The sequence below is a fragment of the Gigantopelta aegis genome, chromosome 10 (genome assembly GCF_016097555.1).
Source record: "Gigantopelta aegis isolate Gae_Host chromosome 10, Gae_host_genome, whole genome shotgun sequence".
NCBI lineage: Eukaryota > Metazoa > Mollusca > Gastropoda > Neomphalida > Peltospiridae > Gigantopelta > Gigantopelta aegis.
Window position 1 is genome coordinate 76,153,616 of NC_054708.1, and position 25,627 is coordinate 76,179,242.

Below are 25,627 nucleotides of genomic sequence, written 5' to 3' on the forward strand. Positions count from 1 at the left end.
ACACCGGAATATCAATATTTGGAATGTGAGTTACCAAATATGGTTCCTGCTCCCATCTGTCAGCTAGTTTATGTTTTCCCTTAATTCCAACTTTTCGAACCAGCACCCTGTCTCCTACTTCCAACTTGGAATCTTGAACTCTTCTGTCATACCGTTCTTTGTTCTTGTCTGAGTTTTTCATAGCTTCGGTTGCTGCTGTTTGATATGCAAATTGCATTCTCTTCCGCAACTTCTGAACATAAGAATTCTTATCTGGCGCTCCTTCACTCTGAGGTTCTGTACATAGGAAGGCATCAACCGATAGTCTTGGATTCCAACCGAACATTAGATAATGCGGCGAGTATCCAGTTGCATCACTCTTTGTGGCGTTGTAAGCTTGGACCATTGGAGCTACATAGGATTTCCAATCGACCTTCTGCTCTTCCTCCAGAGTTGCCAACATTTTCAATAATGTTTGGTTGAAACGTTCCACCGAGCCATTTCCCATTGGGTGATAAGGTGTAGTCCGTGTTTTCTGGATCCCTGCCAGCTTACAGAGCTCTTTTATCACCTTGCTCTCGAAGTTTCTGCCTTGGTCGCTATGAAGCTGCTCAGGAAAACTATAAAACAGAACGAAGTGTTCGTAAAGAGCTTTAGCTGTAGTCAGTGCTGTTTGATTCCTGCATGGTATAGCTTGGGCATACCGGGTAAAATGGTCTGTGATAACCAAAATGTTCTCGTAGCCACCTTTTGAGGTTTCCAAGCTCAAAAAATCCATACAGACAAGCTCCATGGGTCTGGTAGTTTCCACTGGGACCAATCCTGCAACAGGTCGTACTGGTGTTTTCCGCCTGATACACCGACCACACTGCTCAACTCTTCTGTTTATATCCGCCTCGAGCCCAGGCCAATAAAAGCGTTGTTTTGCCAGCCATACGGTCTTTTCCTTTCCCTGGTGACCAACATCATCGTGTATTCCCTTGAATGCTGTATTCCTGTGCAGCTCTGGTAACACCAATTGTTTCACCTTCTGTCCATCTAAAGAAGCGTTTCTGTACAGAATACCATTTACCAATTCCAGATTCTTCCTTTCTCTTAGGTACTTCTGTACAGCTGGAAACTCTCTCCCCATATCTTCTCCCCTGGGAAAAAACCGACTTCTTAAAAGATGGACAACTCTACAAAGAGTTTTATCCTTTGCCTGCTCAGTCTTCCAATCAATGTTGTTGAACGTATCCATGGGACGTACATTCTCACCGGCCGAATGAGAAATGGTCTGACTTGATACACTCCCAACTAGAGGAACTGAAGATACTGCTGCATGGCAAACTGCTTTCACCACATCTGAAAAGATATCCGGCTTTCTGGAAAGACCATCAGCATCAGCATTCAACTTGCCTGCTCGATACGACAAAGTAAAATCATAATTTGCCAATGATGCAACCCATCGGTGACTTGTGGCATCCAGCTTAGCCTTGGTTAATATGTAGGTAAGTGGGTTATTGTCTGTGACAACATGAAAAGTATTACCATAAAGATAATCATGGAACTTGTCAGTTATGGCCCACTTCAAAGACAAAAACTCCAACTTACGCGCTGCATAATTGCGTTCACTTGTCCTTAGCCCTCGACTTGCATACGCGACCACTCTCTCTACACCATCTTGTTTCTGGTACAGAACAGCTCCCAATCCTGTTCCACTGGAATCTGTGTGTAGAATAAATGGCAAAGAGTAATCAGCGTAGGCTAACACAGGAGGTTGTGTCAACATCCTTTTAACCTTCTCAAAAGCTAACTGCTGATCACTGCCCCATCTATACTCCGTCATCAGTTTCTTCTTCTTCTTGGACTTCTTCGCAGCAGGACTCGAACCATGACCTTGCAGTAACATGTTCAATGGTTGTACTATCTTCGCATAATCCTTGATAAAACGCTGATAGTACCCTGCGAAACCCAAAAATTGTCGAAGTTCCTTGATGTTAGTTGGCACAGGCCAATCCTTCACCGCAGAAGTCTTCTCTGGATCAGTAGAAATACCATCTTCCGATACCACATGTCCTAGGTAAGTCACTGATGTTTTAAAAAATTCACACTTTGAAGGTTTTAATTTCAAGTTGTGTTGGACAAGTCTAGCGAAGACTGCTTCTAGACGTCTCACATGCTCATCAAATGTCTTCGAAAAAATCAGGATGTCATCAATGAAAATCAGACAGGTCTTTAAATGCATCTCCCCCATACATTTTTCCATCAATCTTTGAAAAGTAGCTGGAGCATTAGTTAGGCCAAAACCCATCCTGTTACATTCATAAAATCCTAACTTGCCCACTGTAAATGCTGTCTTCTCTTTATCTTTCTCCTCCACTTCTACCTGCCAATATCCAGACCGAAGATCTAATTTGGAATAGTATTTAGAACCATGAAGAGTATCTATGACATCATCGAATCGAGGAAGCATATAACTGTCTTTATGAGTTCTTGAATTCAAAGTCCTAAAATCCAAACAAAACCTTAAAGAACCATCTTTCTTCCTTACCAAGACAATGTTTGAAGCAAACGGGCTACTGGACTCTCTGATAATACCTGCATCCAGCATTTCCTTCACATGTTGTCGCACCTCGTCATACATGCCTGGCGGAATCTTTCGATATGGAAGCTTGAATGGTTTGTCGTTGTCCAGATCTATCTTGTGCTTCACTAGGTCAGTGTTGCCAATATCAAGTGGACCCGTTGAAAACGCATGTTTCCACTTGTGAAGAACCTTTCTCACCTTAATCAATTCATCTTCACTCAAACTACTGCTGTCAATATGTACACCCAGTTCCTCCGGTGAAGATCCACTCAAATCATCACTGGGCACATCACATTCTGCTAAATTGTCAACAACCTTAACCTCCTGAATGTTGCAAAGATCCATCCTTGGCTTAATAATAAGAGACTTAGCAGATATGTTGCAAATCTTCACTGGAAGTCGTACACTTGATTTGCATTGATCCAACTTGATCACTCTGGGACAAACTGTATATTTGGAAACATCACCAATACCCTCAGTCACAACCTCAGAAATATGATAATCCACCCCTTTTGCCATTCCACTCACCACAATCGACTCATATGGAGCTACCTGTATGGGTCTTTTGTTCAGTGATTTGACTACATAAGAATTACAGATGATGCTATCAAATGCAACTTTCCACGCAGTCGGAATAACAATAGAATCTGTATCCTCTGAAGCAAAGTCCTTACATAACCTTATAATATTGGTTCCAATAATAACTGGACATCCTGCAGTAAACTGTGTGTCATGTACAACCAACACTGGAACAGTAAACCCTGTGTTTGACAAAAAAGGAATTGTGATTGAACATTCAGTGTAGCCCAAATATTTTAAATAAGATCCATCTGCCACTGACACCTTTATTCCTAATGCATCTAAGTTATGCAGATCAGGCTTATCTTCTAAACTTCGGTATCCACTCTCTGAAATGGTCGTCACCATCGATCCACTATCAATCAATGCTGTCATTCGCTGGTCCTGAATATATATCAAACCCTCATTGGATGAACCAATCAGTCGTGTGACAAAAGTTTGGCCTAGAGAATTGTTATCCTCAATGACCTCTGGTTGGCCAACATCAGAGGTCACTGCCCGTTTGGGTTAGTGATCTCATCCTCGTCCAAAATACCTTGGTGCACAACTTCACCTTGGTTAAAGTAACCTCTACCTCGTGGATGATTGGAATGTCCTCTTCCACGCTGATGGATGTAATTACCCTACCACGTGGTTCGTTGAAGTTTCCTCTGCCTCGTGGTACATAAAAGTTACCTCTGCCCCTTGGATAATTCAGATTCCCTCTGTAATTATCTCGATTTGGAAAAGTGCACTGAGAACTGTGTCCTAAGCTACAAGTATCCAGTTTCCTCAAAATTGTATTAAACTTGTCCTCAATCTTATCATTTAATCTTGTTTCCAAAGTCTGCAGTTTCCTTTCAAATCTCTTTTCCAAATTCTCAACTAACTCTGCACCTTCTGACATTACTGAATGTTGGTAAACTTTCTTTCCTGAACCACCAGTGCTCACTATTCTGAGTTCCTTCTCGACCTTCCTCAGTTCCCGCAACAAAACATCATAATTCTTGATAGTGTCATATTTATATCTTGTTTGGCTTTTTAACTTATCGGAATGCAATGAGGACCAAAATTTATGTCTTAACAACTCATTCTTGGCTTCCCTTTCCAAATATCCACCATCAATTGCAATCTGTAACATGGATTCCAATCTACAACCAAAGGTAGTTACAGTTTCATCCGGTTTTTGAAATGAATTGAAAAACTCCTGCATAACCATGCCATTATTTGAAATATCCCCAAACAACACATCAAGTTTTGATAAAATGTCATCAACACTGGCTCTTTCTCCTAAAGGAATCAACATCCTACGGGCAACCCCTCTCAAAGATCTCCTGATTGACTGAAGCATAGCATTAGAACTAATTTCAGGATCAATTGTTAAACATTTCACCTCAAATTTCCATTCACTATATACAACATCACCCTTCTGGGGTGGATCATCTCCAGAAAATTGTGGAAGTTTTGGAATATAAGAAGACTTATAAGCATGAGTAGCTTCTAAAGCAGGATTACCCATAAGCTCCAACTTATTCAAAACTGGTCCATCCACAAAGTCCTGAAACCTAGGATCTCTACCCCAAGCTTTATCCTTCCAAGGTGTAGCTTTTGGTGGAGTACTTCTGGCCATAGGTTCTCCTTCCTCTTTCGGATTAACCTCATATCTCCCACTAGCATTTAAAGTATCAACCATGTCTTGCTCAGACATACTGTGTGCCATAATGGATGTATACCAACAGGTACTAATACAAACTATTTATACCTCAAGGAAAATATATACATGTATACTATCAACAGGTACTTGTATCCTCTATCTACAATTCATGGATTATATAAGCATGTATAAAAACATGAAATATATTCCAATCAACTAATATCCCTATATAAAATAGGAATATAGTACACCAATCAAATAATAATCTGATCAGTCAGGAATGATCACTAAAAATCTGATCAATCTACAACTTCATTTAGATCAAAACAACTACATAAGAAACCTTGAAACGAGCCAAGATACAACTACCAACCAACCATAACCGATATGATAGCTGAACTCAAATGAACTACTTTTCAGCCCTGAACAATAATGTGCTTGAAAAACTAAACTAATACCCTACTGCATCATATATGATAAATGAAATAGGCTACTTATCAACAAGAGTGAAGTAAAAACATTTAAATGCAAACACGTTCACGTAAAATATAAGTTCCACATGTTTTAAAGTAGCAACAGTCTGTTGACCTGAAAACAAACAATTAAATATGGTATTGGTAACTACAATAATCTACATGTAATAGCTAGTATATGCAGTACTTCTATGTAGTCAACCAACCTGAAACAAAATTATTATGGTAATATCAATAAATTAATATTCATTAATTTTAGCATCAACAATATTATACTACAATGATATGAAACTAGTAATTCAATAATACTAATTTAAATCTGTTCAAGCTCTGAAAGAAAAATAGCTATTACTAATACTTAGTAATCTAGTAATCGATACCACAACAGCTAAGCAGAAGGTTAAGAAGCCTTGGTGCAGCATACCACCCCCATCATCAAACCAACTTCTGAAGACAAAACCTACATCTGTCAAATGTCAATCTGTCCACCTACTCAGTCACTGATTGTTAGTGAGGATATGTAGGAAAGAAGAGAAAACCCTAACAAGTATTTAGATGCATGTTGATAGTGTACCTTTAAAACCTACTCAGTTAAATATTTGCAATAAATTAACACTCAATTGTAAAAATATTAATGATAACCATAGGCCTATGTAGATGTTTTCAGTATAACACTGACAAATTCCATACTGACAGGAGAAAATCAACAACAAATTTTACAACTTTTAATTTTTTTTATTTAAATTCAATTACCAAAAAAAAATTCAACTTTAAAAAAAAATTCAAAACAAATGTTCAACTTCAAAAAAAAAACTACTTAAAAAAAAAAAAAAATTAATGTAAACTTTCTAAAGTAATTAAAATAAATTTCCCCAAAAATAAATTACATGTAGGGGCCTATAATTACTAAATTTGCCTAACACAAACTACAAAAAAAAATACACAACCCAGCCTCACTGGAGTAAAATTAATAATACCAGTCTACACTAACATCCTGAAGTTTTCTAACAATCTGTCAACAATTACCTTGAATTGCCAAAAATATTAAATAATCAAAAATAAATTCCAAATAAAAATATTTTCTAGAGTTTCAACTTCTAAAATTAATTATTACCAAGACATTGTGTGACAACTACTCTTTGAAATAATTAATTACTTAGCAAGAAGAAACAACTCCAATAAATAAAAAACATATCAAGGTAAACTACGAATAGTACTAGTATTACTTTGATTTACAAAATATAAAAATTACAAATGTCAATCCGACAGTAACCGGATGTGTCCAAGGATGACCTTCACCTTAAATATATATTCGGGAATCTCCGTAAAGAAAAACCAAAACCCCGAATGAATATCACGACATTACTATCACGTGTCCTTATAAACCAAATAGGAAAATGCAACCCTAAGCAGACAAAATTAGCTTAGCATAAAAGATGTGTCAGATACAATACTTTACAATTCATATAAAATACAGGCAAATTAAAAAAAACATACATACATTACACCAAACTGCATAGTTGCTGTGAAAACAAAACTGTCTACTGTTCACACACCGAAATACTGTCAACTGCGCGTCTCTACACTGTCACTTCCGTTGTTATGGCAACACAACAACGCACTTACTTGTCATAACACAGAAAACACAAATGAGTAGTCAAATGTTGATCTTGCAATCACACATAAAGTTGTTGCTAGCTAGCACTCACGTTGTCCTTTCGAAATCACAAAACACATCACGAGAAGTCTAGTCGTCACTCACGCGATGAATCTGTAGTGGTTCCGCATGGTCGGACTTCGCACATCGCACATCGGTTGACTTTGGGACTCCGGCGTGTTGATGTCTGGTTTTCCCCCTGGTCTTTACACGTTGGGCTCCATTTGTAACCCTCACTCGGTGGAAGTACAACAGAACTTCAGTGCGGGTTCAAATATTTATTCAATTAAGAATAAAACCATATGGGAATAAAACCTGAAATACATAAAATATAAAACAACGTTTACCACACTGTTCAAAATATATACAAATACAATATATATACGCGTAGCTCAGTGGTTAACATATACCTTCTATAAATACAATAATACATTTAGCGCGTACTCGCGAATATACATATATATCATACGCGTTAACCGTCATAAAAACCTTAATTAGTAAAATAATATGCTCACCAGAACAACTGGATTTAGCTTGCGCTAAACACACAGCAGATATATAATGAATAAGTTAACGACGACTTTGCAGTCGGTTAGAATAAAGTAAAGTTGTACTGGTGTAAATATACGTGTGTGTCCTCTGAAGAAAAAGGTATCAATGCCAAGGGTGGGGTTAATTAGAAGAGCGAAAAGATGGGATTTTAACTAGCATGCATTAGTATCTGTCATCGGTCAAAGTACAATGTATTCAGTCACACGTAGCCTGTCATGAATTGCACGTGCGTCGGACAACGCCCAACTGCACACCACAGCAACACTGCTGACCAACCGACAACCCAGGAATACAATGCAGCCATTCACAACATTTAATCAATCATTAAAGCACTCAACCTGGAATAAATATAAAGTTAAATACATGTGTTTATAAATAAATATTATTATTATTATTATAAATTATACCAAACTACCCTGGGTTACACTACTGGCTTTAATAATTAAGACTTTTTATACTTCTTTGTTCTTTAATCTTATTGTTATGCTATTGGTCAGCTCCTGCCTTGTTACCTAGCTTTGTGTTTTTAACTTCCAAGCTGACATTCTCTATTTTATACCTTACTTGTTATATGCCCAGCACTTTGTTTGTTTATTCTCCTGAGGATGTTGGTTTTTAGACTAACGAAACATCGAATATTTTACATAATTTTATGTAATTTAAAATTTTAAGGTGGTTTCAGTGGAAACATATATTTTTATATATACTTTTTTAATAATTATTCACATGAAATTATTTCTCCCAATTAAAATAAAATTGGCTAATTTGGCGAGTGCCAGAGCTATGCTTGCATCCACCCATATATATTTCAGGCTATAGATTGTTACCAGCGCGCATTGGATGTGCTAGGGAGCAGCGAGCGGTTGAGGCCGGACCAGTTCCACGATATCCGCGAGTCAGTCAAGTGGGATCTGTCGTCGACCTACTTCAACATGGCCATGATGCTGCAGGATTACGCACCGCTCTCCACACACCCACAGGAAGAGGTAAACTGTCTTATTATACAAACAATGTAGCTGGTTTCCTCTCTAAGACTGTCAAAGTTAGCAAATGTTTGACATCCAATAGCTGATGATTAATTAATCAATGTGTTCTACTGGTGCCGTTAAATAAAACAAACTTGAACTTTTTCTTTTCTTTTCACATTACCTGTCCTCAAACAAGTGCACCTCCCCACCACACAAGTGGTCTGGTCCAAACATCCCAACAGCCAATGGGATGGCCTAAATTCTTCTACTGCATACTGCTCCCTAGTTTCAGTCACATGACTAACTTCCTTCTTTTTTTCTTCGCTAAAGGGTCTGGACATCTTTTCTTTGGCTCTTTTTCTTCTTTGGTTTTGTATTCGTTGTATTTATTACTTTGTTTCGCGTATTTCACTTGTTTTTCCAAGTGTTTATTTACTTGAAATGTTTGTTTTATGTTGTCGGTTAGCATCGTGTCGGACGCCATTTGCAAAATGGTGTCTTTTGTTGACCGGCTTTGTGCTTTTTCCTGGTTGTTTTTTCTTTCTATTTCACAGATAGAAATTATTATCATGTCTGATGTTAGTGTTCAACGTCTTGTGCGTGCGTGTTTACGTTGTAAGAAGTTTACCGCCGGTGACGACCCACACAACTTATGTCCGGGGTATCATGTTCCGTGTGCAATTGACTCTAGATGCGAACTTTGTTCGGGCCTATCAGAAGATGACGGTGGTGTCAGCAAGGGCTAAGAAGGTGGACGTTTTGCATTCCATCTTGCCGTCCATGCTTCAAGAGACTATGGCAATTACTTCCAAACCAGCGGATTCAGGGTCAGGACCGGTTCCAGTCCCCTCTTCAGGTGGTTCGGTTCCTTCGGTTCCACCTGCTGAGAATTCGGATGACAAGCGTCCTGCGGCCTCTACTCAGCCCTCTCAGAAGCCTGCTAATTCCGGTAGACGTACTACAGAATCCACGGTTCGCTGATCTTCGGTACCGTCACGGGACAAGGGCAGGGCTTCATCGGAGACGGAACCGTAGCCGTTCTCTGCGGCCCTCACGGCTTCCTATGGGTTCCATGGACCGTCATCGCAGATCTTCAGTTGACGTGGCTTCCAAGGCCTCTGACGGTTCTAGACGGGACCGTCCACGGTCCGGATTACCTACGGCGTCCGATACAGTTATGAGACACTTCGCAGATGAGGCTCCAGCGGCCTCCATCATTGATGGGTACTGAGGGTCTTTCCGGACGATGCGTCAGTGGCTTTGAAGCTGTGACCGTAACCAATTTCCATGATCTTCACAGCCTCCTACGGGCATCATGGACTCTCGTCGCCGATCTTCGGTTGAATCGGCTTCCACAGTTTTTGAGGGTTTCAGGCAGGACCGTCACGGTTCGGTTCACCAACGGCTTCCAGTCCTGCCGATCGTCTTGCCTATGCGCGAATTATGAGAGATTTTGCAGGTGAGTTTCCGGCTGCTTCCGTTATAGATGATACGGATTTCGTGGACCACATGACGGCGAGGGATTGCCTGGCTGTGGTCTTCGACATGTTCCGTCATGTCTACTTCTGCCGACGCCTTTCAAGACGGGCCCGACACCGATGTTTGCTTCGGTTATTCCTTGGCGGCCGGTTCTTTGCAAGTTGGTGCTACCGATGACGTTTACTTTCATGGCTGCCGCCATGGTTCTTGTGGTTTCAGGGAGGGTCCAGTTACGGTTCCAGCGACACCTTTTTTTTGTGTGTGGCCCTGTCTTGATTTTTCCATATGTGGGTCATCCCGCGGCTTTGCTTTTGCTGTTTACGTCGCTTGCAGCTACTGTGGAAAGGATTTCAGCAGTTTTACCAGGTTAGCGTTCGTCATACTCTTCTCATCACCAGTTTGAGTCATTCTCCTTTCATCGGAGCCGTGCATGCAGTCGGTCTCTACGGCCTGTCACGGGTCCCACGGACAGTCGTCACCGATCTTCGGCTGATGTTAGCTTCCTGGCTTCTGATGGATCCCGATGGGACTTTTCATGGTCTCCGTCTCCAGCGACTGCCATTCCTTCCAATGGCCTTGCTTGTGCTCGCATTATAAAGAATTTCCACATGATGTTCCAGCCCCATCTGTGGTTGAAGATACAGTGTTCGCAGTTCATCTGTCAATGCATGCTTGCCTTGCTGCTGTTGTATGTTACCGTCATTTTCGAATTCTCTGGTACCTTCGACAAAATGTCCCACTCCGATGTTTGCTACGGACATTCCACCTGATGACAAACCATTTTTCCAGTTACCTGTCAATTGTCAGTTCACCGCTCTTGCTGTTGGACCACACAATTAGTTGTGCTATGTCATCGATTCGCAGTTACATGCGTTCCGGGCAGGTGCTGATGACCGAATGCGTCGATCCGTCTGTTGATCGATGAAGTTACCACGATATTCAGCAAGTCGATCGTTACATCCAGTGGTGTTGCAAGTTAGGCGCTACTTCCGCTGGCACCAGAAGTTATCCAGTCGCCATCAAGCGTTTTGGGGTTGTTTTTACCATTTTGGGGTTGTTTTTACCGTGACTGTTTTACTATTGTCCATTGCGATTTATCCCCCACTGACATTCACTGTTGTTTTCACCACAGTCTGTCTGATGCTGAGAAGATTCTTTGCTGCTGCATTGCATCGGGCACTGTGTCTTTTGTGGATACCAGCCTTTTGATGTGTGCGTTGCTTCACATCCATGTATATTGGGAATATAGCGTAGCGGGTCGTTACGCCGTCGGTGGTTCTTGACTGTCTTAACAGGATGACTGTTCCGATGTCCCAGTTCCTGCGTCACTGCACTACTGGTTCATGTAGTGCCCTTGCCAGATGTCTTCATTCTGCAATTTCTCCAGCATCTCGATTGGGATTTGGGCCTTGTTCGGGTTCCTCTTAACCAATGGATGAAGATTCTATTTATGATCACCGGGGCTTTGTTGTCTCGGATGTCGTTTCAAGAGTGGCAGAGTCCTTTGGGTCTCTTGACTTGACGCTCAGAGGTCGACTCCAGCTTCTTTGAATCCAGTTCTTGACTTTTTCGATTCGGTACAACAACTCACACTTGCAGCTGCGTCTGCCAGTTGATCTGCAGCCCAGCCTCTGATGGTAGCTACGTTAATCGAACGTCTTAGACGGAGTCTCTTTGCGGCCTGTCCAAGCGACTCACCATCTCTTTGCCGATGCGTTTTTTTTAAAAGTTGGGGAGCTCATCTCCGCTCACCAGACGCTGTCCGGGCTGTGGTCTCCAGACGAAGCCGATCTACACATCAATCTGTTGGAGATGTTGGCAGTTTACAACATAATCCTTCATTGGCAACAGATGCTGTCAGGCGCCTCTCTCATGGTAGCCACAGACAGTATCACTGCAGTGGCTTACATCAATCGCCAAGGCAGTACCCACTCCAGCTGTCTTCTTCAGCTGACGTATCGTCTTTACGAGTTGGTTGACGGCATTACTCTTTCAACTTTGGGCTTGCCATATTCCTGGGGTCGTCAATGTGTTAGTCGATACTGTCTCGCCTGTTGGCTCTGTAATCGACGGAATGGATGCTGCATCCGGAAGCATTTTGATGGGTGTGCGACAACCTTTGGACACCAAACATCGACCTCTTCATGCACGTTTCAGAGGTTCACCTGTCTGCTACTCATCGCCCTGATGTGGCCATCCAGGGTGTGGTTTCCAGACCTCGTCCGTCTTGCCCAACCACATCCACTACCTCTGCCAGACTGGGATCATCTGTTGTTGCATCCCATGTCATGACTACACTATCCACGTCCTCAGTTGTTCAAACTGCATGCGTGGACATTATCACCAAGAGTTTGAGGAAGTAAGGCTTTTCTTCCCAATCCACAGCAGCCATTTTGAAAGCTCACAGATCATCCACTACTGCGGCTTACAACGTCCCATGGCTTTGTTTTCACCGATGGTGTGTCTGGCAGAAAATCAAACCACAGACTATTCGAGTTCCTCGTCTAACTGACTTGTTTTTGCTGTATTTACAGACGTTTTTTTTTTAAGTTGAAGGGACCAACCATTGTTTTGGTCATTACTACTGTTCGTGATGTTGCTACTGGAATGAAGCTATCGAGCATCCCTGAAATACATAAGATGATCAAGGGGTTTCGACTTGAAGATCAAGTTCATCATTTTCGACCACCAAAATGGGACTTGAATCTTGTGTTACGAGTGTTGTCGACCACACCTTATGAACCGATTGAATCGTCTTTACAAGATTTGACTTGGACGACAGTGTTTTTACTTGGATTTGACACTGCTGCTCGTGTCTCTGAAATCCATGTACTTGAAGTGGACCGAGACCATCATGCGGTTACCTTGGGGTTCCTCGTGAACTTTGTGGCAAAGAATCAGCTACCCGACCAAGTACCTAGCTCGTATGTGGTTCAAGTCCTCTCCTCCATTGTCGGTCCAGCGGACATTGAGGACTTGCTTTGTGTCCTGTCAGAGCTCTACTCCACTACATCGAGAGGACTAGATCTTTTCGCCAACACCGCAAAAGACTTTTCCTCTTTTGTAACCAGAGTCGTTTGACGAAGAACATGGTGATCACCTGGATTCGGTCTTCAATCCTGAGTGCCTAGCAGAAAGAGGATTTGCCTGCTCCATCTGCTACTAACCCGCATGAACTACGTGCCTTGGCTGCCATGGTGTCCCTGCACTGCAACACACCCATTCAGCACCTTCTCACTGGTTGCTTGTGGGTTACGGACTCCATATTTGCTACCTTTTATCTGAGGGATGTCTCCACAGAAGACTTTGAGGGGTTGCATGATTTGGGTTCTGTTGTTGCTGCGTCGACTCTGGTGACTACAAGCCGCCCTCGTCGTCGTCGTTGATGTCTGTCAGATTCTGGGCTGCATCCTGAGATGTCCATTGAATCGACAGCTGAGGACTGCTGAGACTTCAGTTCTTTTGCACGGTTCACGCACTGATGCCGGAGCTTTTGTCTCGATAACATTTACCCTGCACTGCATGTGGTTATCTGTTGTCGTTATTGAACTAACAACTAATTGAAAACACCCGGGGGTGGGGGCTTGTTCAGTTCAGTGTTCTGATGGATGCACCTCATTAAGTTGTCACTTGTTATTACTAACACTTCAATACGTGAGGGGTTACCTAACACCTTCATCCTTGGTGGCTACGTCTTCCCACCCTGTCAGAACCAGCATGAGATGTGGCTTTCCGCCTCCTGGTCCATGTGTTCTAGGAGCCGTACCTGCCACTGCTGACGGATGCCACCATTCTGGTTGTTGTTACTAACATCACCTGCATTGGTCTGTGACGGGCATCCCCAGGAGGGCTTACCATGGTTGGCCTAATTCTTCCACTAGTCAGCCTCGATCCGGTCTTGGGAAGTTATCAGATGTATCTACGGATCTTGGAACCCACCACCATCTGTTGAATGCTGCACTTGTTTGAGGACAGATAATGTGAAAAGGAATGGAGAAAACTTGGAGTGTTTTCTCTTTTATGGATACATTACCTGTCCTCAAGAATTTCATCCCGCCCGAGCCTCCCCACTTCCTGTTCTCCATGCGATGCGCTCAGGGAAAAAGAAGGAAATTACAGTCACGTGACCGGAACTAGAGAGTAGTATGCAGTAGAAGAATTTAGGCCATCCCATTGGCTGTTGGGATGTTCGAACCAGTCCACTTGCGTGGGGGGGAGGTGCACTTGTTTGAGGACAGGTAATGTATCCATAAAAGAGAAAACACTCCAAGTTTTCTCCATTTTTGTCTGCTATAGTTTAAAAGTTTGTTTTGTTTAACGACACTACTAGAGCACATTGATTAATTAATCACTGGCTATTGGATATCAAACAGTTGTTAATTCTGACACATAGTCATTAGAGGAAAAGTTTGTTTGTTTTGTTTAAAGACACCACTAGAGCACATTGATTAATTATTAGCTATTGGATGTCAAACAGTTTGGTAATTCTGACACGTGGTCATCAAAGGCAACCTGCAACATTTTTGCTAATGTAGCAGGGATTTTTTATATGCACTTTCCCACAGACAGGAAAGCACATACCATGGCCTTTGACCAGTTGTGGTGCACTGGTTGAAATGAGAAAAAAATCCAGTCAGTTCAATGGATCCACCAAGGTGGTTTGATCCTGCGACGCAATCACCTCAAGCGAGCACTAAACCGACTGAGCTAAATCCCGCCTTCGTCTGCTACAAGGGTTTAATTTTAATTTTGGGTGGCTCGGCAAGTGTTGGCTTTCGTTTAGTGACACAAACGAGGGCAGCAAGACAAATTTGGAGTGTGTCATTAAATAAAGCATTCTTTCCTTTCTTCCAAGGCAACTTGGAGTGGCACCAAAGCAAACTTTTTCATCAAAAGACGGGCACGAAGGCAACTTACTTTGTGTCATGTTTTCTCAGACAGAAATTATTTTACCCTGGTGCTTTGGGCTTTAGCATAGATAATTTGTTGAATATGGATGCCTGTTATCATATTACCAATGATAATTCAGCATGGAATGTATGGAAATGGCATGGTGGCAAACCAGATACGGCACCACAGTATATTTCATAGTTCTACTGGCTTTATTAATCCAGACTCCAGTAATATAAAACATTCAAATTGTTTTTTGTTTTAAATTCTTAATTCTGTCAAAAAGAAATAATGAAAGAATAAATTCCACTGCCCACATTTTTGATTTTCATCTCATTTCATCCCAGTCTTTCAGCTTTCCTACCTGTTACCTGTGTATTTAAACTATTCTTGACTCCTCTCTCATTCTCTAGACCGAAAGTCAAAACAACCATACGTTAACAACAAATAGTTTCTTACATGATCAATATTTATATTACAGATTGAGAAACAGGTGACTGACTTGATGAACAAGTCATTGAAATACTGCACGACAGACGAGAGACAGGGACGGGACCTGACCTTGCAGCAGTATCGAGCGGCCACTATCAACCACAGACTGGCGTCTCTCTATCACAACTCGTACAGGAATCAGGAGGTGAGTGAGGGGGGAGCGTGCCACCATCTACCACAGGCTGGCGTGTCTGTATCACAACTCGTACAGGAATCAGGAGGTAAGGTGGGGGGGGGGGGGGGGGGGGGAGCAGCCACTATCAACCACAGACTGGCGTCTCTCTATCACAACTCGTACAGGAATCAGGAGGTGAGTGAGGGGGGAGCGTGCCACCATCTACCACAGGCTGGCGTGTCTGTATCACAACTCGTACAGGAATCAGGAGGTAAGGTGTGTGGGGGGGGGGGGGGGGGGGGGGGCAGCCACTATCAACCACAGACTGGCGTCTCTCTATCACAACTCGTACAGGAATCAGGAGGTGAGTGAGGGGGGAGCGTGCCACCATCTACCACAGGCTGGCGTGTCTGTATCACAACTCGTACAGGAATCAGGAGGTAAGGTGTGTGTGGGGGGGGGGGGGGGGGGGGGAGCAGCCACTATCAACCACAGACTGGCGTCTCTCTATCACAACTCGTACAGGAATCAGGAGGTGAGTGAGGGGGGAGCGTGCCACCATCTACCACAGGCTGGCGTGTCTGTATCACAACTCGTACAGGAATCAGGAGGTAAGGTGTGGGGGGGGGGGGGGAGCAGCCACCATCAACCACAGACTGGCGTCTCTCTATCACAACTCGTACAGGAATCAGGTAAGTGAGGGGGGAGCGTGCCACCATCTACCACAGGCTGGCGTCTGTATCACAACTCGTACAGGAATCAGGAGGAAAGGTGGGGGGATGGGATGGGGGGGGGGGCAGCCACCATCAACCACAGGCTGGCGTCTCTATCACAACTCATACAGGAATCAGGAGGTGAATGGGTGGTGGGCACCATCAACGATGGACTGGCGTCTCTGTATCACAACTCGTACAGGAATTAGGAGGTGAATGGGTGGTGGGGAGGCATCTCTGTATCATATCTCATACAGGAATCAGGTGAGTGGGAGGTGGGGTCTTTAGAATAATTTATAAAGACTTAATGCTTCAGACACTAGCTTGTTATGTTCATACCTCTTTGTTTTAAATAAAATTACATGTACAAAAACATGTTGGATTTACAAAAATTTATAATTTAAAGGTCTACATTTATCAAAAACGTAATTCACTATTGTTTGGCATCTATGTATACCTTTTACAATATATATGAAGTATCAATAAAATAAATTTTAAAAAATGTAGCTGTTTTTAATATATTCGCAATAAAAAGTCGCGTTTATCCCATCGCTTGTCAAAAAGTCTCTGAACTCCGAGAGTTCAGTCACGTGACCCCGTGACGCGACAACAGGCATAACATGAAAGGCGATTCGCAGCCTTTCAGACATTTTACATGGAAGTGGAACACATGTATTTTTAAAATGTGAAAATGTTATTCTATTGAATTGAATTGTATGTTTGGAATATTATTTTGAAGATATCTTTCAAATGTGAAACATGGTGAACCATTGTTCGCTGTATGGATGTACAAAAGCTGCAGTTAAAAGTAAAAGAAGTTTGCATATTTTTCCGAAAGACAAACCTATATTGTTTGCACGGAAGCAGTTCTTAAACCAAACACGTGCATCTTGGAAAGGACTGTCAATATTGGGATTCAATTTGCAGTGACCACTTCACACCTGGGGATTACGACAATTATCTAAGATGGTCAATGGCAATGGCACCAAAACTTTTGTTAAAGAACTTGTCTGTTCCAAGCCTGTATCCCCCCTGTTCAGCCTTTGTGCAGCCCGGAGCCCGAACGTCACCCGGAGACAAAAAGAAAGCCCGAATGTTAATGCTGAGGTGTACATTGTTCACATTTGGCACAAAGATACACCTCAACACGATGCATTTATATATGTTACAAAAATAAATGTAGAAAAAATATTTTTTAGAAAAAAATAGCATTTTTCATGTTCGGGCTGTACATAACGATATCCCGAACATCGCCCGAAGACAAAAACAGATAGGCCTACCGAATGTTAATGTGATTTTTTCTAAAAAATATTTTTCCTACATTTATTGTTTTAACATATACAGTGACATTCAGACCTCGTTACAACGACCGTTGTCACTGTGATATTGACACCATCCGACCACAAATTGTTGGAAAAAAGCGTACATCAGTGTTATTCTGTTCATTACAATGGAATTCACACCTTCCGACACCGACAGAGCAAATTAGGAACAAACGTGCATCCGAAATCTGAAAACACTTCTTTACAACGACATTACATAATCACAGATATTGGCAGTACACACACAACCACTTAGATTCCTTGATCTCGTAGTGAGCCAACTGTGTCACATGCTGTCCGAGCTACCGATGTCTGCGAAATCTGTAGACATGTATTGGTTTTGCAGATAAGCCTTTAGTTAATCAATTAAATGATTAACTTCGAACAATAAAATCTTCTATTTTCATATTTTTTAAACGAAACGTACCAATGTACCAATCGTAGATGTTTGTAACCAAGTAATGATTAGACTGACGATGAATGCGCCTTGTTTAATATATTTAATGATGGGGTTTTTAAAACATTTAATGTATGTATGTGTATTTGTTGTTTTTAATAATAATTGCAATACGTTAATTATTTAAATGCTATCCAGTCATCAGTTAATATTAATTAGTATTTTTTCAAAAAAATATTTTTCCTACATTTATTTTTTTAACAAATATAAATGCATCCTGTTGAGGTGTATCTTTGTACCAAATATCAACAATGTACACCTTGGCATTAACATTCGAGCTTTGTTTTTTCTCCTGGCAATGTCCGGGCTTCGTACTGTAAATAGGCTGACTGCATTTGGCTTGACGGATCATCGTCGGTGTACTATGGTTCAAACTGATAGGGAAATACCCTTAACAGATTTTCTCCTTCTTCCTCACCAATTGAGGTAGCATTAGAATAAATAGACAAATGCAACAAGTCCGAAATGTCCAAACTAACGTCCGATAAGAATGAGCTATTTTCCGAAGAATCATTACATGCTGTCGCCATGCTAACCTACTAATGAATGAGTGGAATTCACCTGATGTGATGTCACAAGTCAGATGCGGGTCAAATCGACTGGATCATTGGTTTTTTCCCCAAGCGTTTTACAAAATGTCGCTTTATTAATAATTGGGGTGGTATTTTTGTTTTATATGGTTAATAATGTAATCTTTATGTATTTTTTTATATATTGTTTATTAATAATGTGCCATGATTGTGGACCTTTAAGCAATAAAAAAAAATTGTAAGTATTGAGTAAGTTAACGGAAATCAAGCTGTAATACCTGAACATATACTGAACAACAAAAGAAACACAAATATTATTTTAATTTTCTTTGATTTATTTAAAATAGTTTTTGTGTGTAATAAAATTATCAAAGACTAATGAACATTTTGACAGTCTGTTTTCTGAATTAATTGTATCATGAAAAACATGTTTCTTTGTTGTTCAAGACATTTTACACTGTCTAATAATTAGAGTCAGTTTATGTAAAATGAGAATAGGACATTAAATTTTAATGTAGATTAGCGATATGGCCATAATGATGGTAAAAAAAAATATAGAGATGATCTATTCTAGTAAGCTTGACAGACTTTTAGAAGCCCTACATCCTATCAGCAGTGTCAACCAAGTCGTGTTACAATGGATCCCTGCTCACTCTGGCATACCAGGAAATGAAAATGCAGACAGACTGGCAAAAATGGGTGCAATTAAAAAACAGGAGGATAACTGGGTGACATACGAAGAGATGAAATACCATATTAGATCTCTCTATAGACCTCTCAAACAAACCAATGATTATTACCTGCTGTCCCATCAGGAACAGGTCATCATTTTCTGACTAAGGACTGGACACAACAGGCTGAACCAGCTGGTACCTTCTTCCATGTGCTCCAGTGGACAACCGAACATGTCATCCAAGACTGCATAAACCTACAGCAGCTGAGGGAGACTACTACCTGGACAACAACTCTCCAGAAGAAGCTGTATGGCACAAGAAGTGATCTACAGAGAACAGTATCGTTCATAGTCTGGCCTCGACGTATAGTCAACAAGCGAACGAAAAGAAGAAGAAGATCTATTCTAGTGATTAAGAATAAAAATATATATTTGAGACTATAGCTTTAACATCTATTATTTTCTTTTAAAACATACAATTTAAGACTGCTTTGTTTTGAACTTAAATCTACAATTTGTATCTCCTCAGATCAATGATCAGAAGCGGCGCCACCTACGCCAGCTGGCAGAACATCACTATGACCGAGCCATGCGACACTTCTTGTCTGTCGAGGCATTCAGCGACCTGCTGAGAGTGGAGCTGGAGCGGGTTGCCATGCTGGAACTGTTCTACCAGAGTAGGTTATACAGTACACAGCCTGACTGCAAAGTCAACTAATAACCCATAGACGGTTTCTTAATGTTCTACCAGAGTAGGTTATACAGTACACAGCCTGACTGCAAAGTCAACTAATAACCCATAGACGGTTTCTTAATGTTCTACCAGAGTAGGTTATACAGTACACAGCCTGACTGTAATGTCAACTAATAATCCATAGACGGTTTCTTAATGTTCTATTATAGTAGGTTATACAGTACACAGTCTGAATGTAAAGTCAACTAATAACCCATAGACGGTTTCTTAATGTTCTACCAGAGTAGGTTATACAGTACACAGCCTGACTGTAAAGTCAACTAATAACCCATAGACGGTTTCTTAATGTTCTACCAGAGTAGGTTATACAGTACACAGTCTGACTGTAATGTCAACTAATTAACCCATAGACGGTTTCTTAATGTTCTATTAGAGTACGTTATATTTGTCACAGTCTGAATGTAAAGTCAACTAATACCCATAGACGGTTTCTTAGTTCTACCAGTTATACAGTACACAGCCTGACTGTAATGTCAACTAATAACCCATAGACGGTTTCTTAATGTTCTAACAGTTTATACAGTACACAGTCTGACAGTAATGTCAACTAATAACCCATAGACGGTTTCTTAATGTTCTACCAGAGTAGGTTATACAGTACACAGCCTGACTGTAAAGTCAACTAGTAACCCATAGACGGTTTCTTAATGTTCTACCAGAGTAGGTTATACAGTACACAGACGGTTTCTGACTGTTAACAGTACACAGTCAAAAGTCTAATAACCCATAGACGGTTTCTTAATGTTCTACCAGAGTAGGTTATACAGTACACAGTCTGACAGTAAAGTCAACTAATAACCCATAGACGGTTTCTTAATGATCTACCAGAGTAGGTTATACAGTACACAGCCTGACTGTAATGTCAACTAATAACCCATAGACGGTTTCTTAATGATCTACCAGAGTAGGTTATAGAGTACACAGCCTGACTGTAATGTCAACTAATAACCCATAGACGGTTTCTTAATGTTCTACCAGAGTAGGTTATACAGTACACAGCCTGACTGTAAAGTCAACTAATAACCCATAGACGGTTTCTTAATGATCTACCAGAGTAGGTTATACAGTACACAGCCTGACTGTAATGTTAACTAATAACCCATAGACGGTTTCTTAATGTTCTACCAGAGTTGGTTATACAGTACACAGCCTGACTGTAAAGTCAACTAGTAACCCATAGACGGTTTCTTAATGTTCTACCAGAGTAGGTTATACAGTACACAGTCTGACTGTAATGTCAACTAATAACCCATAGACGGTTTCTTAATGTTCTATTAGAGTATGTTATATTTGTCACAGTCTGAATGTAAAGTCAACTAATAACCCATAGACGGTTTCTTAATGTTCTACCAGAGTAGGTTATACAGTACACAGCCTGACTGTAATGTCAACTAATAACCCATAGACGGTTTCTTAATGTTCTAACAGAGTTGGTTATACAGTACACAGCCTGACTGTAAAGTCAACTAGTAACCCATAGACGGTTTCTTAATGTTCTACCAGAGTAGGTTATACAGTACACAGCCTGACTGTAATGTCAACTAATAACCCATAGACGGTTTCTTAATGTTCTACCAGAGTAGGTTATACAGTACACAGCCTGACTGTAAAGTCAACTAGTAACCCATAGACGGTTTCTTAATGTTCTACCAGAGTAGGTTATACTGTAAAGTCAACTAATAACCCATAGACGGTTTCTTAATGTTCTACCAGAGTAGGTTATACAGTACACAGCCTGACTGTAATGTCAACTAATAACCCATAGACGGTTTCTTAATGTTCTAACAGAGTTGGTTATACAGTACACAGCCTGACTGTAAAGTCAACTAGTAACCCATAGACGGTTTCTTAATGTTCTACCAGAGTAGGTTATACTGTAAAGTCAACTAATAACCCATAGACGGTTTCTTAATGTTCTACCAGAGTAGGTTATACAGTACACAGTCTGACAGTAAAGTCAACTAATAACCCATAGACGGTTTCTTAATGATCTACCAGAGTAGGTTATACAGTACACAGCCTGACTGTAATGTCAACTAATAACCCATAGACGGTTTCTTAATGATCTACCAGAGTAGGTTATAGAGTACACAGCCTGACTGTAATGTCAACTAATAACCCATAGACGGTTTCTTAATGATCTACCAGAGTAGGTTATACAGTACACAGCCTGACTGTAAAGTCAACTAATAACCCATAGACGGTTTCTTAATGATCTACCAGAGTAGGTTATACAGTACACAGCCTGACTGTAATGTTAACTAATAACCCATAGACGGTTTCTTAATGTTCTACCAGAGTAGGTTATACAGTACACAGCCTGACTGTAATGTCAACTAATAACCCATAGACGGTTTCTTAATGTTCTACCAGAGTAGGTTATACAGTACACAGTCTGACTGTAATGTCAACTAATAACCCATAGACGGTTTCGTAATGTTCTATTAGAGTAGGTTATACAGTACACAGTCTGAATGTAAAGTCAACTAATAACCCATAGACTATTTCTTAATGTTCTACCAGAGTAGGTTATACAGTACACAGTCTGACTGTAAAGTCAACTAGTAACCCATAGACGGTTTCTTAATGTTCTACCAGAGTAGGTTGTACAGTACACAGTCTGACTGTAAAGTCAACTAGTAACCCATAGACGGTTTCTTAATGTTCTACCAGAGTAGGTTATACAGTACACAGCCTGACTGTAAAATCAACTAGTACTGTGTAGTTTTTTTTTTTTATGTGAGCAGTCGGTTGAACAGTGATTGGCCATGCTGGAGCTGTTCTACCAGAGTAGGTTATACAATAATAATTCCATTTTATAATTACTGTTTTGTAATAGGCATCTGGATTGGTTAAAGTGCTATCACGTGATCTAAAAACCCAACATTCATTCTTCCATGAACGCGAAAACTGCACTTTTTTGGTAACCAATATCGTCTGCACTCGGACTGACAGTGACAATTCAGGCTTTAAACGACTCCGGTTTTGATCTGAGATACATAATGTATATGACAGGCCATACAAAACAAAGCTTCTGTTAGAAGTTATAGCAGAGAATGCTGAACAAAGAGAGACATGAATGCAGCTCTGTCACATTTGACAAAAACACCAAATCGACAACTTACACGTGCGAAAACACACACCTTCGTGCACAATTACGCGACCTGTCCTTTCTGAGAATAATATCGCACAATCACAAACTTCCTCTAAAACGGAGAAAAAACAAATGTAACTTTCTAAGGGAATTCCCTTATTTGTGTATTGATACAGTTGTAAATCATTGTGGAATAGAGTTCGATTGGGTTTTTTAATACAGTTTTGTATAATGGCAATATTAATTCATACAGTGTTTAAAACGGTTTTGGTGTTTATCATCGCATGAACGTCAAAAATATAACGTTCAATTCTTAACACAATCTAACTGTAAAGTTAACTGGCAACATATAGATAGCCATTGTTATAAATGTGCTGAGGGGTATTTTACACCAACATTCCTTCACTTTTCACCATTTTATGCTAGCAGTTCTGTACCACCCTTTACTACTTTAATTTGTTATTTTATTTTACAGTATATATTTTGTTTTTGTGTGTCATATTTAGGTCAGAGTAGTTCTAAAGGAAAGTTACGCTGTCTTCATTCTGTGTTTTTAATCCTGCTGAGCTGTCGTGACGCTATCGTGCCACTGTGTTCTCAGGCAGACGGAGGGAGTGAGGAGAAAAGTGAGCCATCAGAGGAAAGCAATTTGTACTTCATTCTTTTATCTCGGATACAGTTCGTTCTTCTACAGCTCATAAAGACATACTCGACATTACAAAAAAGGTTGGTGTATCTGAGGATTTTAGATTTTTTTAAATCTTTTTATTTTCCCAAAATGTTATAATAATGTCAGGGTTGGGGTTCATATTCTCTACCTTATATAGTAAGTAAACAGACTTGATACATTATCAGTATTGCAAAATTTGTCATATTGAAATAAAATGGAGCAATGTAAATATAAAGTGGAAATAATATGTAGACTGACAGTTGAAATGAAATTAAGTCTGTGTTTTATTATGGGCTACTTAGATGTGACTTCACGGGGGTAAGTGGTTCACAAAACATTGATTATTTTTATAGGCTCAAAAACGAATGCGATTCAAACTGAATAATTGTAAATTATAAAGAAAAGTAATTAAAAGTAATATTAGTGTTTGTTTTGTTGTTCAGTATACTTTAAATGTTTACATAAATCCAAAACTGATTTATCGAGCTAAAGTCCGAACCAAATTGTTAACAACTACAAAAAATTACTCTCCTACCTTTAATTACCATTATATTTCCCCCAAATTTTGTACACACACAAGTTGTGAAAAAACCATTATAGTGACACAGCTTCCACATATGAGACTGTAACGATGTCGCCAGTATTGACTTTGCTGAGATAGCATAGGGCAAAATACATGCAGTTTTCAGCCTTCTGCCATTTTGCTTTTTTATGGAATATTCTTCAAGAGGAGTGAAAGCCTCCAAAGTATGTGACATAATTAATATAAAATCAATGATCTTTAGTGGTATATTTAAACAAACAAAAAATAATTTAACAAATTAATATGACGTCATCATGTTTGCTTTTATATCATAACATGTTATGACGTTGCTAGATTAAGTCATATCCTTTCACCCCTCTTGGAGAATATTCCATAAAAAGTCAAAATGGCAGCCGGCACAAAATTACATGCTTTTTGCCCTATGTGATCTCAGTGAAGTCGATATTGGTGACATGGTTATCATCTAGTATGTGGAATCTGTGTCATTGCAATGGATTTTCCTAGATTTCTGTCTGAACAAAATGTGAGTAAAATCTAAGGAAAAATAAAGGTAGAGCAATTTTTGGTAGTTGTTAACATTTTGGTTTGGACTTCAGATTAAGCAAAAGCATCAATTCTTCTTCCTCATTATCAACCATGTAATAACTGCCACAAACATGTTTGATCATGGATCACATGTTTATACTCTGTTCTATGTTTTATGTTAGGGTTCGAGTGAATTTTTAAAGGAAGTCACATGTTTTAATATAATAAAATAGGTGACTAAAATAAATGAAATAGAACCATAGTTGTACATGTATTATATATCGGTTTACCGTACATTTTATATGGATTTAAATTCAGACTCGTGTACATGTATATTGATGCCAAAAGTCTAAATTAATGTGTTTTTTGTTGGGTGCCAAAGGGGTGTGATAAGAATTCTGTCTAGTTTTGTTACAGTCCTTTATTACATACCTATTCAATCTTACTATAGTAATCAAGACATTTTGAAACCATGTGATAAATTTATTTTATATCACACATACGTGCGATTTGGACCAGAACTTTTAAATGGGGAATTCCCTTTTTATTTTTACTGCAGTTAGCACCTTTTATTCACTGATGTCATATATGATTTACAAATTATGTCACATCATATTTGAAACATTACACAAGGCAGCCGCAGAGCATGATTCTTAACATTAAGCAAATCCATAAAAGGAGTTTTGATCATAGATTTAACTATGTGTTGTTATGACGTTAAATTAAAAACTTTTTTTGTAAAACATAAAAGAAGGTATGTAATAAATACAGAACTTCACATACGTTGTTTTTGCTTCCTATTTATTGCACTCATTTATTTTGTGAAAGAACATACCACTCGACCACTATGCGATCTCATGGTATATATTCTTGCACAAAATAAACTTGTGTAATAAATAGGAAGTGAAAACAACATATGTGAAGTTGTGTATATTTATTTAATGTAGGGGTGGGATCTA

The 25,627-nt window shown here is 40.0% G+C and overlaps 1 protein-coding gene across 1 annotated transcript in view; it reads left to right on the plus strand.

Moving 5' to 3' along the window:
• LOC121383236 (erythroid differentiation-related factor 1-like) overlaps nt 1–25,627 on the plus strand; it is a 51,597-nt gene that overhangs the window by 21,799 nt on the left and 4,171 nt on the right. Inside the window, exons 18-21 of the mRNA XM_041513129.1 lie at nt 8,255–8,428; nt 15,261–15,416; nt 19,611–19,758; nt 23,436–23,655. Coding sequence (XP_041369063.1) covers nt 8,255–8,428; nt 15,261–15,416; nt 19,611–19,758; nt 23,436–23,655 — 698 coding nt within the window. The remainder of the gene's footprint in view (nt 1–8,254; nt 8,429–15,260; nt 15,417–19,610; nt 19,759–23,435; nt 23,656–25,627) is intronic.